Here is an 18,451-nt window from a genome sequence, read left to right as displayed (position 1 = left end):
AGTTTCATCTGTTCTATGTGATGATCATGCAACAAGTTTTGTCTATTCCTATGCATGGGTAATTAAAAGATGCATCTAAATGAAGAATGAGCAAACAAATAAAAGACTTAATTGTTTTTCTTTAAGTTAGGTTTCTGTGCGATTTAGTTTTTTTAGCTAATTAAGATTATTTATTTAAAAAGTTGTGTGAAATTATTTCCTTTCTTAATTTTATTATACTTAAGAGCTTCAAATCATTGAATTTATCAAAATATTTGAAGAGTTTATAATGAAATTATTATATGAAAAAATATTTAAAAAATAAAAGATTAATACTTTTTTTATAAGATTGAATATTTTATTAAGACATGAGATTAGTCTTGTAACAAGGGAAATATTGATTTTTTTATATATATTTTGACCAAAATTTAATGTTTAAATTAGTGTGTTTTAAAGAAAAGAAAGCTTAAAACAATTTGACTGTTTTAATTTAGTATAATTTTGAGTTAAAAAAATTGAGTGTTTTAAGTAAAAAAAGTGATAAAAGAATTAAATTTACACAATTTTAAAAATAAAGAAGCTTAATTAGCTTGAAAAACAGAAAAATTTAAGTCGCATGTATACTAAACCAAAGAGACAAAATAATAAAATTAAATATAAATAAAATATTAGTCTTTAACTTTTAAAATAAATTAATTAAAATTCAAAATGAAGATAATTATTCATTTTAAATTTGGAAAAGCAAGTTAGCTAGGTTGAATAGGTGTGTTGTTAAACGATGATTATTTTATATATTTTTTTATATCAATTATTAAAATTATTTCATACTAAAATCAAAATAGCATTTATTAAAACAAACAGTTTTGGGATATTCACTAGTTTTTTTTTAATTTACTAGCAATATTGATATATTGCTGAATTAAACAGTAATATATTAAAATTACCAAAATCTAAAAAAATGAATCACAAATTAATCCCTAGAAAAAAGTCCGCCAAAAATGACATGTTAATATGAAGATGCTGGTCACCAGGGATAAAGATATCAACGTTGGTCTGATAGGTGGATGCCTAAGTTTAACGAGAAAAATAAAACTCATTAATTGTATTGAAAATAGAAAAATATATAAAATATTTTTTGATAAAAATTTATTATTTTTAGTTGTTTAAAAATTAAAATTAAAATTTAATGTTAACAAAATTGATAATAAAACAATATTTTTTTTCGTGTTATTAACTCTTGATGATTCTCAGTAGTTTGAACACGACATAGGCTTTGAGTTCTAACCCATGTTCGGATCCTCCACGAAAGAGTGGTGTCAAAGAGGATTTTTTGACCAATTCTGTACAAATTTTGAAATTATTGATAAAAAATGTGAAATACATAAATTATTACTTTAAAGTGATTTTTACAACATGACAAAATATCTTATTATTTTATATTTTTCGACACAAATTTTGCATAAGTCAGAAGCACAATTCGTAAAATAAAAAAAACGAGAACTAAAACAAGTTTGGTCTATCCCCAAATGAAACTTGGTACTGTTTAGGCAATTTTATATGTGAATAATAAATTTATATAATATTTATTAAACGAAAAGGTCTACAGAAAGTTTCGGCTGCCCTTTATATGAAAGACATTTAAAAAAAATAATAATAAAACAAGTTTTGTTTGGGAAGAATACAAGACTTGTTTGGCGAATTAAACTCTTAATTACTTTGATTATTTAATATTTTTAACAAATATCATATATGTATTCAACACAGCGTCAGGTGTAAAACATAATAACTCATTCTTGAGACCAATAAGACTTATATAAAAAAGAGAAATTTTTTCCAACTTCCAAAGTTCAAACAAAAGTTTGATTTAAAGCTAAAATGCGACACTGCATATTTATCAACTTGACCACATACGCATATAATAATATACTGCAACATTTGTTTGTGGGACCTTTTTTTTTAGAACATTTTACATTAATTTAAAATAAAGTAAAATATTTTTGTAAAACTTGAGCAAATTTTTTTATAAACTAATTTTTAAAATGAAATTAAATTATTTAATATAGTATAAAGTTTTATTCAATTTAAATATTTGACTTGTAAGACGAAACGTGAGCCACTTATCGGCAATGTTTCTAATATTCTTTCTCCATTGACGACGTCACTTGCGTAGTAAATTAGGGCTCTTTGCTTTTTGATTGTACGAGAAATGAGAATGCAGCAACTCATTTGTCATTCACTATTTGCATGTTTATGTATACGAGTAGGGATCGATCTATATTCGCATGAGTTAAAGATATATTATTTAGTAGCTTTAAAAATAAATTTACTGTTAATGTAATTATTTTAATAAGATAAATTATATTTATATACTTTTAATATGATTATTATTATATTAATTTATATAATATATTTTTTAAAATATATAAAAATAAAAATAATTTACTATTTTTCATAAATTAACGTTTATAAACGTTGAAACAAATAATTATAATGAAATACTTAAATCAATAACATATATTTTATATAAACTTATTAATAGTGTAAAAGTGAGTATATCTTATTGATTTAAAATTAAATAAAATTATTTTTTGAAGTATCGAGTATGATTGAGATGCATGCATATATTATTTTGAATTATATATTTTTATTAAAATGTGTGTTTTGCATCGAAAAATATAAAAAAAATGGATAAATAAATTTATTTTTACCAAAAAGTGCACAAATTAGTTATCAACTAATGTGAAATGAATTTAATTTAACTTGAGTTTGAGTTATAAGAAATGTAGTTTGTATCTGTGAATAATAATTTCATTTTCTTGTGAAGGATACATTTGATTTAGACTAAAAAAAAAAAATTCTGTTTTCAAATTTTTTAGTACATTAAAAAACACTTTGACTATTAATTCTTGTTATCAATAAACAATAAATATATAAATAAATCTATAAAATATTAAATTATTTATAAAAAGTAATTATATTTACTACTGTTGATTTATCGCCCAAATATCATGCAATTTAAATTTTAAACATTATTAGTTTTTTAGGTACTTTTTTCATATTTTTAACCAAATTTTTAAATATGTGCTTGACTACTTACTAATTCAAATTAATCCAATGCATTTTTTTTTATGAAAACCGTATTTATAAAGCAAATAGTGTTTTATTTTTATGTATTAATTTTTTAAAATATAAATAAAAATATTAATATTTTTATTTATCCTAAATCATATTTTAATAAATGGATTATTATAAATTACTGTAAAAACTAAAAAGTATATTAGTTTGGTATTTTAAAAATTAATTATATATAAATTTGAGTATTAAAAAGTTTATGATATCAAATGATATTAAATAAACTGATTTTAAGCTACAAATTAAAATATATTTTTTTAATATTTTTCAATGTCCGAAGGATTTAATATCATAAATGTTTAGAAGACTAAATTAATATTAAATATAATTCTTTGAAGGACAAGAAGAGTTGAAGTACTAAATTTATAAAAGAACTTTTGCATATCATATTTTTATATTACATTAATATTAATGTATAATAATTGATTGAAAAAATAATTATATTTACTTGCCCTCAGAAAATAATTGACTCATAATATATGGTCAATATTCAGTAAAAAAAAATTGGATTTAATATTAATTTTATAAGTTATTCTCGTAAAAACGTAGAGTATGAGGATAAATAATTTTTTTATTATTTTCTATTTATAAATTTTAATTAAATATTAAGAACATACTATTAAAATAAAATCTTTCCTTATGATGTTGAGATTTTGAAAATGTATATTTTTAATTTTCTGTTTAACATATATAATAAGAATTTAATATTTTTTTAAAAATCATTATATTTTTTGTAGTCATGTTTCTAAAAAATTAAAAAATTATTATAAAAATATAAAATATAAGTTAGAAAAATTAGATTATAAAAGATCAAATAATATATAAATGAAACAAATGAAAATTCAATAAAATGTAAATAAATTAATATATTTAAAAATTATAAAATGTTAAAAAATTGTCATCTAACACTAGTGAAAATTTTGGTATTACTTGTAGATAGATAAATTGGTTAGATTTGAATTAACTTATAATTTAAAAAAAGTCAAATTAATCAATTGATTGAAAAGAAGAACATATTGAATTTTGAAGAAATCAAGACGTACAACCTTTTGCAATTAGGATGTGCTTGAAAATAATACTTAATTAAGTCATTATTTATAATTTTTTAAAATAATAACTTATATAATAAAATTATTAAAATAAATAAATTATAAAGTATTATCTATAAACTATTCATAACCTCATATACGGTTTATAAACTCTAATAACTATATGATAATAAAAGTATAGAAGAGGAAATAAAATTCTAAAATCATAAATAAATAAATAAATAAAACGCGCACTTTGAAGTGGCTGATGGCGATGCATGGCTATGTGAGTTCCAAGTCCTCCCTTGTGTTGCTGTCTCTGACAGCTCATCCACGTTGCCTTCTCTATTTCATAACTCTGCAACCAGTTCTGCCATTAATGATCAATTAGTGTACCTCAATGCCTTGTTTGTTCTTACAAATGAGTTGCACAAGTTTGGGGAGATTACTTATTCACCTTTTTTTTTTTTGGTTGTATTACTTTATTATTATTATTTTATAATTTAATTTTAAAAATTTTGTTTAGTAAAATTTTAGAAGCTATTTATAAATTATTTTTATAATTTATTAGAAACAATTTTATATGTCTATAAAATCAAATCCCCAAGTGAAAAAAAAAATTATCTAGCCACAAAGAGGATGCATAAATCAATTTTCCAAATCTGACTTAATTTTTAGGTGGATTGTTCCTATTTTTTCAGCTCCACCCACATTTTGTAAACTTCTACAGAATTTTTTATGCAAGGAAAAAAATTAATATAAAAATGAATAATTTTGTTTCATAAGTTATATAAATAACTTATATTTTTCAATTTTTTAAAAGATAATCTTATTTAATTTCTTTAAAATTTTAAAAAATAATTTTTTTATTTACGATAAATTTTTTTATAATAATTCTTTTCACTTCTTTATAAATTTACCCAAACTAACCATTTTCTTTTAATTTTGAATGAAGACACTGTGGAAATTCTTGAGTAAAGGTATAGACTTGCTTACGCTGTTTGACTGAAAAATGGAAATTCTTGTGTTTTATTAGAACTAAAGACCCTCAAATGTAACTATCACACATATAAGTCACATATTTAAGATTTGAATTTTAACTAGTGCTTTGGAAATCACGAGTGAGAATCATAGGAGAAAATGTATTATATATTTTTAATAAAATTTTTATTTTTATTTTTTAAACAGTGTCTTAAGAGCATTAGTTGGCAATTTTATTTTAGATTTTTATAAAATTCTTGATGAGAAAAATGGCATTTAAAAATGACCTAAGGTGGAATCAAAATTCCAACATTGCTACTACCTATTTGATTGAATAGCCGAGAGGGATAAATAGCAAATGGACAAAAATCTCACTTATTAAAATTTTTTTAAGTATTAATAATTTTAAAATATTTTACATTATAATAGATTTAAAGGTTAAATGAAGAAATAGAAAAAAATGAAAATAAAAAAAATAAAAAGGATCTTTACTCAAAAATCAGTATAAAATATAGTAAAAATAATGTTATTTTAATACTCAGTTTTAGTGTAAGTACCAGACACCGTGTACAAATAATGCATATTTAATGTTTATACTAAATTACTTCAAGAGCAAGTAAGTTTCACTTCACTTGTTTTTATATAAACAATTATATATAAAAACAACCAATATACATGAAAAAACAAACATATACAGAAACTAGAGAAGACCATGCTTGTTGCATAAAGTCAAGACATATAGTAAGATACTAAAGCAAGAAGTTAGAAGTTAGAAGTGCTTGAAACCAAAAAGTGAGAAAACTAAAATAAGATAATTAATTACAAAGCTAGAAATTAGGTTACACACTTTCAAGGGATGCACTGCCCTTAAACATTAGGTTAACCTAAAGAAAGAGATTATTACTAGTCTTCTTGTACATTGTTAATGTTTTTTTACACTAACATAGAGCATCTTTGTACATTAGACATACATATGAATTTCTAGCTACGTGCATAAAGCATAGATCGATCATTCTTGTAGCTTTATCATCTCTACTAAAATTTCTACATTGCATGCTACCAAAAAAAAAAAAAAGACACCCATAACCAACCAGACAATTTGATAAAAGAAAGAAAAACAGTCGAGTATTTGACAACTAAAACCATGTGTGAATTATTATGTATACAATAAATCGTAGTTTGATCAACTTGAAAAATAATTGTTTCCCTTTCATCCAAATTGTTATTTAATATCTAAAATAATGTTCAAATTAACAACAGCCTAGTTGATTATAATTTTGCCAAACATACTATATATGGACAAAACTCTGTTTGCACACTCCAAACTGAAATTAAAGGGATCCAAACTAATCTAATTAACATATTATAAGTCACAACAACAGCAAACTCCACTATCCCCAAGATGCATGCAAGTAGCACACCCCAACATCATTATGATAAAATAGGTACAGAGAGGCTAATGTTACCATCCCCACATGTTAATAAAAGCGTTACCCCTTGTTACACTCTCCAGGGTAAAACCATGGTACTAAAACCCAAAAAGAATATGATATAGGAATGATAAAAATTGGAAGCACGAAGATAGAAAGCATGCTGCTTATATTGCTACAACCTTGGGATTTCAATTTCATCGCTTATAATATAGGATATAAATATAAGTAAAGCAGCAATCCGTTGTAGTCTAGTTGGTTAGGATACTCGGCTCTCACCCGAGAGACCCGGGTTCAAGTCCCGGCAACGGAATTTCTTTTTCAAATATTATATATAAGATATGTTTTGGTCACTAAAGTAGTTTATATAGTATTTTTATTATTATTATTACACTTACTTTATTAAAAAAATTAAACCTATTTCACTCTGATAAACTAACTTAAGAAAAAAGTTATTTAAATCTATTAAAAATAATTTAACTATATTTATAACTAATATAAAATATCTTAACATATTTTCCAAGTTATCTTAATCCTTTAATCCATGGTACCAAAAATGAAGGTGTGGATTTTTATCATTTTCTTTTTTCTTCTAATTGTTGCGCCAGTTTCCCTGCATTTGGTTCCCGACAAACATGTAAACGTACATGTGGTTGTTGTCATTGTGCATCGTCATTAATGTGATTAAAGCCGTATCATATGTGGGATGCAAGCATGGTTGTTTAACCCATAGAATTGATCATGCTCATTGCTCAATCATGTAATTATCTGTCGGTAGAAGTTAAGTTGTGCTAGTAATTCCTAGTACGTCACGGCAATGGATCATCATGCTGAAATAAATTATGGTAGGCCATGTTCTTCTGCAACAAAATACTATACAAATTTTTATATATAGAAAAGAAAAAGACAATAATACCATGGAACAAATAGTGCAAGTGTCAATGTCAGAGGCTTCCCTACGATTTTCTTTGTTCTTTTGGTTTTGTTTTTTTAACGTTATTTCATTTGGGTCGACCAGTAAGTGAAGAATATGATGTAAAAATTAAGTTATTCCATAGATTTTAGATAAGACGTGCTATTAATTAAGAACAAACAAACTGTATAGTGCAGTCAGGGATGACCAAAGGCCACGGGCATCAGAAAACAAAAAGGTTTATAACGTTGATTCTAAAGCTAGACATTTTCAATTAAAGTAATAATATTTTATGAAATTATTATAATTTTATTTAAAAAATTAAGATCCGAACATTAAATTTTAAATTTAGACGACTATCCTATTTATAATTTTTTATAAAATACGATATTGACTGATCTGATCGATAAATTATTTTATATTATTTTTATTATTATAAATATTAAATTTATATAATTTAAATATTTGTAAGTATGTTATTTAAAATTAAATATTTATATTTTAAAAATATTATAAAATAAAATAAACTAATAAAATATTTACTTAATTTATTTTTATATAAAATTTTATAGTTAATAAGTACTTTTAAACTAATTATTAGATTCATTAATATTGTATTTTATAAAAAGTTATTACAATAATTTCATAAAATAAAAATACACATATTCAAGGGGATTTCGATCACACATGAATGATGAAGATTGATTTAATTAGTTTTAATTTTAATTATTGAACTGAGATTCTCTCCTCGCCCACTCATTTTTCACTTGCTATGTTTGATAACTTTTGCCAAAATGAAGAGGTATATTTGTCCACTCCCGCCACCACATACCGTGACGGGGTGGTCTTCTCAACGTGCGTGGCTTCGCCAATGAACATAACCCATTTATTTCGAAGCCAAAAATTAAGGATTCTAATCTTTATAAGGTTTAAGCAGTCTAGTTTTATTAGCATCTGAGATATTACCAAAGACACTTTTTTTTTCAATCACAAAATTACATCTTGCATTTATTTTGTTGGCATTTTATATAATTTAATTAAATAAAAATTAAGGAATATAAAAAAGTTAGGCCACGTTATATTTCAGCTTGATTTTGGAGGTTATTTCCCTAATGATTCTTCCTTGTATCAACACTAGGGGATTCACCATGATAATCATCACTCATCAAAATGCCTAAGCAAGCTCAGAGAACATAATTTCTTACTATATACTGCAGTGAATGAGCTTCACCAACGTTGAACCGCACCCTTCTTTTCTTGATAGTGTTGCATACAAGCTATTTCAAGAAACCCTTGAATCATCTCAATCTTAGAGGCCCATTTTGCGAGATACAAATCATTGATATTAGGAGAAAGAAAAAGAACAAACGAAAGGGTAAAAATAGTGGAAAGAAAAGCCATGTATCCTTGGATTGCGCCTTTAATTAAGACCAAAGTGATCTGAAGTAGACACTTTCCGGGTTTCCTTAACCTGAGGCAAAAACCACCAAAGCTTTTTAGAAATTTTTGATTAATTTATATTATGTTTTCCTTTTTTTACTAAAAAGGAACTCAACCATATGCTTAATTACATGTCATGATATATCAACAGCATAAGGTATCACGGCAATAAAGTCCAATAACAGTGTCACATAATAATATTAAAAGAGAGACACAGAATGGACCCCATTTTCTTTTGCCACTAGTGATTCAACATTGATTTTGTCCGGTTTATCATTTTTCAACCTGTTCTCTGTTCCTTTTCTTGCTTCCACTTACCTCCAAGACCAATACTTTATACCAAGTCCAAGTTTTGTAAGTTAATTTGCTGGGGAAGAATAAGACCAAGGTTTTAGAACCTACTATTTTTTCCAGCTCTTGAGAAGAAAATGAACCAGGAAATGAATGGTGTTGAGGCTGAGAAGAAGGTGGAGAATGGAAATGAGAAAATGGACTATGATGTTCAGGAGAAGATAGATTATGTGTTTAAGGTAGTGGTGATAGGGGACTCAGCAGTGGGCAAGACTCAAATACTCTCAAGGTTTGCTAAGAATGAGTTCTGCTTTGACTCAAAGTCCACTATTGGAGTTGAATTTCAGACTAGGACTGTCACTATTAATGGTAAAGTCATCAAAGCCCAGATCTGGGATACTGCTGGCCAAGAAAGGTTCATCACATTCTCTCTCTTTTTCTCTTATTCATGCTTGTGCTTGATTCTTTGTCTACCCTTATAGTGTTTCCTTTGAACTCATGGGTGGACATTGAGTTTCAATGATGATGTACTGACTTAGAGGTTATTATATTATACAAAATGTGATCCCAAATTGACTTAAAAAACATACATTTTCAAGAAACACATGATCTTGACTTTTGTTTTATCGGTATTTCATTTTCCCTTGATTAGGTCCCAAAAGTCACATTAATATTCTATAAATGGTTGTAATGAACAGTGAACAGTTTTGGGAGGATGTGAATAAAATGCTTCTAACATCTAAGCCCATTCACATTGTCATATTCCACATACACATTAATGGCAAAGGGAAATACTGATTTTTTTGGAAACAAATAAAAACTTATTGGTAAAATGTATTGATTGGTATACTCGATCGTTTTGGGTACAAATAAATCCTCACAAATTTAACATACTGAAAAATTTGTTTGTGATGTAGGTACAGGGCTGTGACAAGTGCATACTACAGAGGTGCATTAGGGGCCATGTTAGTCTATGACATAACAAAAAGGCAATCGTTTGATCATGTTGCTAGGTGGGTTGAGGAACTGCGTGCACATGCAGATAGCTCCATTGTGATCATGTTAGTAGGGAACAAAGCTGATCTTGTGGACCTGAGAATGGTGCCCACTGAAGATGCAGTGGAATTTGCTGAGGACCAGGGTCTGTTCTTCTCTGAGACTTCAGCTCTCAGTGGTGAAAATGTGGAGAGTGCATTTCTCAAATTGCTAGAAGAGATCAATAGGGTAGTCTCTAAAAAGGCATTGGAATGTGGCTATGGGAAGGAGAATGGTTACAACAATGCCACCACACTCAAAGGGTCAAAGATAGATATAATATCAGGTCCTGAATTGGAAATTAGTGAGATGAAAAAATTGTCTTCATGCTCTTGTTAATGTTGTTGGTAAAATACATTTTAGTGGATTTGATTTCAAGTTTGCAAAAGAGAGGAGTGAAAAGTATATATGCATATGCTTGATGGTGGGTGAGGCTAAATTGATTTCATCTGGTCTTGCTTTCCATGCTAAGAGTTGTAGAGTAATTATCCCTTTTTCATTATAATCATGACTTCTTACAGTTATGGCACATTTATAACATTTAGTAAAAATGGGTACTGATGGTCACTTAGAACATTCACCTAATATGTAACTTCTCTATTCAAATTGTGTTCAAGTTTTGTCCTTCATAAAAAAAATTGTTTTGCTCTAACACAAAAGATTCTTAATTATGTACTTTAACCTAAAAAGTTGATAGAAAGGGGCTTAACTGTAACAGTTAAAAATTTGAAGGATTAAATTTGCTCAAAAAAGTGTTAGAAATAAAAAATAAAAAATTACACAGCTATGATAGAGGAATATTTTCTAGTATTGACACGACCAACAAACTGTATATTAGAAGAATGTCATAAATTATTTTTATGTAATAATATTAAAAAGAAAAAGAAAAGGGGATGATCATGACACCAGTGGGTGACCCACCCCTTTTCCTCCCTCCAAACTGAAATCTGAGGGATCCAAACTAAACTCTAGAAAGAAGTTGGTAGCATGAAGATACAAAGCTTGCTGCTATAGGGCCTCAACCTTTGTCGTTTTAAGTTTACTGGTTTTAAATATGTTTAATTAATAACAATCCGTTGTAGTCTAGTTGGTTAGGATACTCGGCTCTCACCCGAGAGACCCGGGTTCAAGTCCCGGCAACGGAAGGATTTTTTTTTCCCTTTTATTTCTTAGTGGATATTTTGGTTCTATTTCAAAATAAGGCTCTATTGTGCTACGATAGTTACCTTTCAATATTCAATTTCTAGATGTCGGTTATGAATTTTCATCTTTATAAAGTTTGTCTGTCTTTTTAGTATTCAGCTGAAACTAGTTACACTTATCGTTGTAATAACAATAACATAATGAATGGGTTTTTTTTTGTCAGCATAATGGATATTGGAGCAACTGTAATGGGCTCATAGCCAATTAGACTTGAGATTACGTGTATATTAAGAGTTGTGATATCTTTTAGTTACCCAATTTCTAAAAATTGCATATTCTATTCATCCAATAACATGTAGTGCTAAGAGTTTGACAAAACCCGAAAAGGGGGTTGTGGTGGAGATTCAAATCTATACATTCCCATAAATTATAACACCTCAGAAGTTATGATTATGACTGTGTTTTTGTAGAGCTATTTTGATGGGTTTGTTTTATTTGGTGACAATTTAGGATTTGTTGGACAAGTAATCTATAAATTTTCTTGCTTGCAAATCAAATCAAGGGCCAAATACCACAATGGTTTAGGTAATGTATATAATTCTGGTCAAAGGTTAGCAAGACAAAACTGCAAAAGAAAATGACACGTTCATGTCAAATACTCGTAACATTATCTATATTTTTTTCATCTTATCTAACATTTCTTTCGTAAATTGTATAATTTTTTTTCAAGATTTTGTTGTATAAGTAGTATATCTCAATAAAATATCCTTGTTCCAGAGATGCTTTAGGACTTGTCCTAACCTCAATCGTTAATTTCCATTCAAATTATACCAACGATTTTGTCATAATTTTTCTAACTAGCTCAAAGCTTTGTGTTTCCACATTCTTTGACAAAAAGATGCAAGTTGCTCAACTTGAACGTCCCTGAACATATCATACCCAAGGAATATTCTTCACAAGTTTTAATTGCTCAATCATGTTCTTAATTTTATGTTCATGCTGGAAGACACTGCAATTAAAAGCCTAGACTAGCTTGACTTGCTTAATTTGAATCCGTTGGATTCAATAAAATCATAATTAATTACGTCCAAGTCATGTTGAGTGGCTAATTTTGAAAAGGAAAGAATATATAATATGTGCTTGGCAGAGTTTGATTGGGTTTAATTTCAATTTCGCGGATGCAAGAAATACTCTTTTAAAAATATTTTTAATTATTAATTAAAATTTGTTTAAAAATTATAACTTTTTTACTATTAAATTAATATATTTGTATACCTTTTAAAAAAATTTAATTAACGATAAAAAAAAGGCATAAAAAAAGTGTGATAAAGAATGTTATTATAACTTTGGCACTGATAAGAAGAGAAGTGGAACAAGTGTCCTGAGGAGTGATGCAGAATATTAATGCTAATTTAATATTGCCTTTGTAATTGAAACAAATGTTGTGACTTAATTGCTGCAGGGAAAAGAAAGTAGTTGGGAATGTCATGGTCAAATTAAAGGTACTGAAAAGGGCTTCCATTTATATCCATCTCCATTAGCCTATAGCCCTGTAAATTTTGATTTAGATAAAAAGAAAATCATGAAATTGGTCTTCCACCTAGTCCCTAGATGCAGAGGTGCTGAATGCTCAAATAAATTCATATTTATGTTTTTTAGTTATAATAATGCAAGATATTATTTGTAACGACATAGTTTGAAATCTCTATTTTTAATCATCAATTTTTTTTACCTTACTTGTAAATTTAAAAAATATGCTATATGTTTGATTTTGTAATTTAGCCTCCTTGAAAATGAAGAAAATAATTACACACTCACACACACACACATATATATATATATATATATATATATATATATGTTTCTTAAACAATTCGCTGCATGAAACCATAATTAACTTTGAACATTTAGACGAGTGAGTGCACATTTGGATAGCATATAAAATTATATTAAACTGTGTTAAAATTATAACGTAGTGTTCAAATGAATTTGTGTTTTAATATATTACAAAAATGCAACTTTTAAATTTTAATTATAATAAACTATTTTATAAATTATATCCACTTTTATATTTTAAAGGCTTTATAAATAAACTTTTTTGTTATCTATTCAACTGTAAAATTATAACTTAGTAGTGTATTTACTTTTTATATATAACTTTCATAGGCAAAAATTTTAAAAAAGAAATGTCTGGCTGTGCATTTTTTAAACAATTTTTAATAAAAAAAATTAGGACTTTTGAAAACTAGTTGAAGAATCAATTTTCACAAATTTTAAATATAAAATATACATTCTAATAAAAATATAATTAAAATCAATTTATGTATTTTAGTTATATTTAATAATTTAAAATTAACTTTATTAAAATCAATTGTACTTAATTTTAGAACAAACAGATATTTAGTAGTGTATTTAAATTTGTTTGGTTAATAATTTTTCTTGAAAAAGTTATAATTTTAAAACAACTAACTATAAAATTGATGCGTCATCCTGTGTGTGTCTAACTCTAGAGACATGGACACCTATAATTTATACATTGCTATTTGCTAGCTAGCACGTGTAATATTCAACGATACACGTAAGTACAATATCTCTCTTGCAATTAATTAAAACAATTCCACACATTACTGATATAAAAATTTTCTATAATAAGCACTCCAATCATAAATACAAGTCAATAATTATTATTTATAATACATGTCGTGTTTTTCATCATCTCCTACAACCTAAGTTATAAATAAACGCATAAAATATAATTTTTTGACCTTGTCAATCTCCCTCTTCAGAGGTAACTTTTACTTAAAACCTTTAAAGAATTATGTTTATGTTAACTTAAGCCTTAAATAAATCGAGCCAAACTACCTAAATTCAATTTTGATATACATAGCTGTTAACAAATTAAATAACTTACTTGTTATAGTTCTAGCTTATGAAATAATGAACGACGTGTAAATTCTAGAGCCATTCACAATTTTATGTATAAGTCATCCTATAACTTTATATACTATGCATGCTTGTAATATTCATTTAACATCAATTTAAATCCATAAAGTGACTCTGTAATTAGAACACTAGAAGAAAATTATTAAATAAGAATGAACTATATATAACAAAGCCAAATTAATATACAGCATGATATGATCGAGTTACATTTTTTTTAATTGTATGAACTTGTTTATTTCAAATAATAATTCGACATCAGAACTTTTTTTTAGCCATAATGACAAAAATGAATATAAACTAAGGCCGAAATTACTATTTATTTTAAACGTGTAAGGTTAAAACGTGGAAAATAAATGTGCTATTTAAAGAGTGCATAATATACAGTAAAAACAAAATCATTTTTCAACATTTTATTCATAATTTTTGTGAATTTTCATTAGTTTTTTTCATATCGTCAATGCTTGATTTACATTGACCAGCATAAATATTTTATGTATATATTTTTTGAAATGTAATTTTTTTCGTCTGCAGTGTGACTCTTGAATCACTAGCATTGCGTCATACAAATGTTTATTAATTTCTATATATATTTTCGCAGTATATTAATAAGATATAAGACTTATGACTGGAAAGTTTCAAAATTAAGAAGCATATTATCAAAACGTGAACACAAAAAATAATAACAAATAACATTTAATTGACTGGGTTGATAATTGAATTTGAAACACAACCATTTGTTATTCATTTAATTGTATTATATTTTAATTTATAAGAATTTTAAAATTATTAAAAATGATAATAAATGTATTTTTGGTCAATAAAAATTTAATATTTTTAAATGTTTAAATTCGTTTTGAAGTTAACAAGATTAAAAGAAAAAGTGAAAACTTACATGGCAATTGACTCCCCATTCATCAAATTTGGAAAATAAAACTTTACATGGTAGTTTTCTTTTGCTAATTATTATCCTATATCAATAATGATTCTTGTGCTATCATTATATACATTATCACTAAATTAAAATGATATCAATGAAAATCATTCCCAAAGGACCAATATGAACACTTTTAATTGGGGGCTAACCAGCCAATAAATGCGTTAGCTAATTTGCTTCATTAGCAAAAAAATCTTTGCCCCCAAATTCACAAAAATTGTCAAATTTGTATTTTGTCTTTCTATCTATCGTGGCCCAACGAATTAGACAGTTGGGTTCTTTTGGCGTTCCGTAATTTGAAAAAACCGTAAAACTTCCGCAAATCCTTAACCGTAGAGAATCCGTCCCCACCACAAAGCACCCCTTCGGTAACTTCGTCCACGTCACCATCCTCTAACTGCCGTCCGATCATAACACCACACCTTCTCCCATCACCGTCCGTTTGCAACGCCCCGATTACCGATTTTATCGCCCGACTCGGCGAGTTCCGATTCGCGATCATCAACTCACCGATCTCGGCGGGACTCAGACTCGCTCCGTGCCGGAAAATATCTTCCACTTGCGCAAACAGCTTGTGCTCTTTCACTCCGAGGTAACTACTCGCCAGCGTCTTGAACGCAGAGAAATCGCACGTTGGAAAGTGAATGTGCACGTCGACCCGACCAGGACGCAACAGGTTCGGGTCGACGCACAGCTTGCTGTTCATCGTGAACACCATTACTCTCTCCTCGCCGCAACACGAACTCACGATTCCGTCCATGAAGTTCTGGATCCCCGACGCCGTAACCGCTGATTCCGAGTCCTCCGTGAGGAACCGATCCAGATCCTCCACGACGACGATCGACTTCGGCGTCGTTTCTAGGAGGAGGTGCTTAAGATCGGAATCTCCGCGAACTTTGGAGAGGTCCACGTCGTAGACGTCGTAGCGGAGGAAATTCGCCATGGCAGCGACGAAGCTCGATTTCCCGGTGCCGGAGGGACCGTACAAAAGGAAACTCCGTTTCCACGCGCGGCCGAGCCGCTGGTAATATTTCTTCGCCTTGAGGAACGATTCGAGGTCTGATTTGATCTTGTTCTTGAGATCCTTCTCCATCGCTATGGTCTCGAACGTCGCCGGATGATTGAACGGAACGGATCTCCACCGCGCTCCGGCGGAGCCGGGGCCGTTGATGAAGAGGCGCAAATGGCGTTTCCCTTGGTGTTCAATCTCGTCGGCGACGGCGTGGATGTGGTGAAGATAAGGGCGGAGAATCCGTCGTTTATCGGTTTTTCTGATTCTGAGAACGAACGCGGCGGTTCGGTCCAGTTCGGTTTTTTGGTTGAACCAGAAGAGCGTGGCACCGAGAAAACGGTCCTCGATGGTTTGGCCAGGGTCGAGGCGTAAAACGATGTCGTTTTGGTTGTTACCGGTTATTAGGTTGGTGAAGTCAGAATCTTCAATGGAAGGAAGAGAATGCAAATAGAGAGAGACCTTGCGGTAAAGCTGGTTCCTCTGCATGCTTTCGTTAAATTCTGGGACTTTGATGAACTGGTACACGTGGAACCAATCTTGAACCCTTCTCAAGAGTTTCTTGGTCGTGTATATCATTCCCGTTTTGAACAGCATCCACCGAATCATGAAACAAACGACCACACTGAGGACAACCATTAACACGGTGTTGTACGGAATCATGGCAACAATGATCCAAGACCCAATTTTCACAACTGAGTATTCTTATTGTTGTTTGTGTCTCCACTTAATTTCACAATGTTTGGGGTATAAATAAATAAAATCATATTTGCATTTTGTTGAAGGAATGTGTGATGATGGAAGATCGATGGGGAAGAAGAGTTGTGTTTTGTGTGGGGTTTTGAGAACAATGGATTCTCCAATTGCTTTCTCTTCCTTCGTCTTGTTTTGCAGCTACGTTTTGTATTCAATTCAACGTGTACGTGTTTGTTGTTCTCCTTCAACATATTTTTCCATTTCCATTTGGGGGTTCGATTATATAACACTTTCTGTCACGTAATCTGCTTTGTTAATTTCCCTTTCAACACGGAATTAGGTGAAGAGCCATGATAATTTTTTATTTTTTATTTTTTATTTTAAACATTCTATTATTTTTATTTTCAGCATCAAAACTATTACTTCAATTTTGATTCATTAATTAGCCGTGTTCATGTTCTGCCACGTGATTAATCATTTCGGTACTTGTTAATAATTAATTCCAATTAAATTTTATGAATATTATTATTCTTTTGTAATATAATTAGTATTGAGTTCAGTAGTAAATCATTTATGTACACGTGACTTTTTTTAAAATTATCACATAAATTTTATATTTTCAAAAATTATTTATAATAAAATTCAATAATTAAAATTTTATTCTCATATTCTTGCATAAAATATATTTTTATTTTATTATATATATAATAATGAATTCAAATTAAATTTAAAGATAGTTATAAACATTATTCTTTTCTTAATAGATAAATATAGAGTCAGTCAACCATAGTGAGTCAATTATACATATTTCAACTGTGCTTACAATGAAGTGACTATTTCATATATATATATATATATATATATATACAGCAAAGCTTTAAAATAACAGAAATTGAATTAATCCCTAAAAATTTAATAAACAAACTCTTACATTTGACTACATTAAGGTTTCAGTTAATCATTTTTAAAATTATTATAATTTAATCGCTTTTCTAGAAATATAAATCAAATTTCTTATTTAGTTTATTTTAAGTAAATGATCACTTATTTGTATTAGTTTTGAAAAAAAAATATAATTATAAAATAATATTTTTAAAAAATATCTCTTAAACATGTATTTAACGCTAAAAATTAGTTAAAAATGTTTGTTTAAATTTTATAAAAATTATTTTGACTATATTGTTAGTTGAAGTGATACATCTTAAAACACTTATCAGCAATATGTTTATTATTATTTTCTCCAATACTATTTTCATCTCTTTTGACAATTGTAAACAATTAGTTATAGATGAAAAATATGTTAGGATTATTCAGAAAATAATTTTCATTAATACGACCAATTCAAAGATATTTTTATGTATATCGGACATTACCCGAAAAGTTTTTGGCAGAAAATCCAAATTATTTTAATATAAAAAATGTCATTATTTAGAACAATGTTAAGCATGATTCTCATTATAATATATAATACTGTTATAATAAACACGATACACATCT

The 18,451-nt window shown here is 28.0% G+C and overlaps 2 protein-coding genes and 2 non-coding genes across 4 annotated transcripts; 3 read left to right on the top strand and 1 right to left on the bottom strand.

Moving 5' to 3' along the window:
- The first annotated feature begins 6,790 nt into the window (after positions 1 to 6,790).
- TRNAE-CUC lies at positions 6,791 to 6,863 on the top strand. The gene has a single exon. It is a non-coding gene; the product is annotated as a tRNA-Glu (tRNA).
- A 2,468-nt stretch (positions 6,864 to 9,331) lies between these two features.
- Positions 9,332 to 10,568, top strand: LOC113848936 (ras-related protein RABA3-like). Its single transcript, XM_027478369.1, has 2 exons — positions 9,332 to 9,609; positions 10,112 to 10,568. Exons 1-2 carry the CDS (start codon positions 9,332 to 9,334, stop codon positions 10,566 to 10,568), a joined length of 735 nt encoding a protein of 244 aa, XP_027334170.1.
- A 733-nt stretch (positions 10,569 to 11,301) lies between these two features.
- TRNAE-CUC lies at positions 11,302 to 11,374 on the top strand. Its single transcript has one exon. It is a non-coding gene; the product is annotated as a tRNA-Glu (tRNA).
- Positions 11,375 to 15,311: 3,937 nt separating this feature from the next.
- LOC113850491 (AAA-ATPase At2g46620-like) lies at positions 15,312 to 17,185 on the bottom strand. Its single transcript, XM_027481052.1, has one exon. The coding sequence runs from the start codon at positions 16,919 to 16,921 to the stop codon at positions 15,491 to 15,493; it is 1,431 nt and encodes a 476-aa protein (XP_027336853.1). The 5' UTR covers positions 16,922 to 17,185; the 3' UTR covers positions 15,312 to 15,490.
- Positions 17,186 to 18,451: the final 1,266 nt, after the last annotated feature.

This window comes from Abrus precatorius, unplaced genomic scaffold (genome assembly GCF_003935025.1).
Source record: "Abrus precatorius isolate BTA unplaced genomic scaffold, Abrus_2018 Scaffold9, whole genome shotgun sequence".
NCBI classification, from domain to species: Eukaryota; Viridiplantae; Streptophyta; class Magnoliopsida; order Fabales; family Fabaceae; genus Abrus; species Abrus precatorius.
The sequence above is the reverse complement of the archived record's forward strand: the minus strand, read 5'-3'. Positions and strand labels throughout refer to the sequence as shown.

Coding starts and splice junctions, on each gene's coding strand:
- LOC113850491 (XM_027481052.1), bottom strand. CDS start 16,921: ATGATTCCGTACAACACCGTGTTAATGGTTGTCCTCAGTGTGGTCGTT.
- LOC113848936 (XM_027478369.1), top strand. CDS start 9,332: ATGAACCAGGAAATGAATGGTGTTGAGGCTGAGAAGAAGGTGGAGAAT. Junction 9,610..10,111: donor GATACTGCTGGCCAAGAAAG/GTTCATCACATT, acceptor TTTGTGATGTAG/GTACAGGGCTGTGACAAGTG.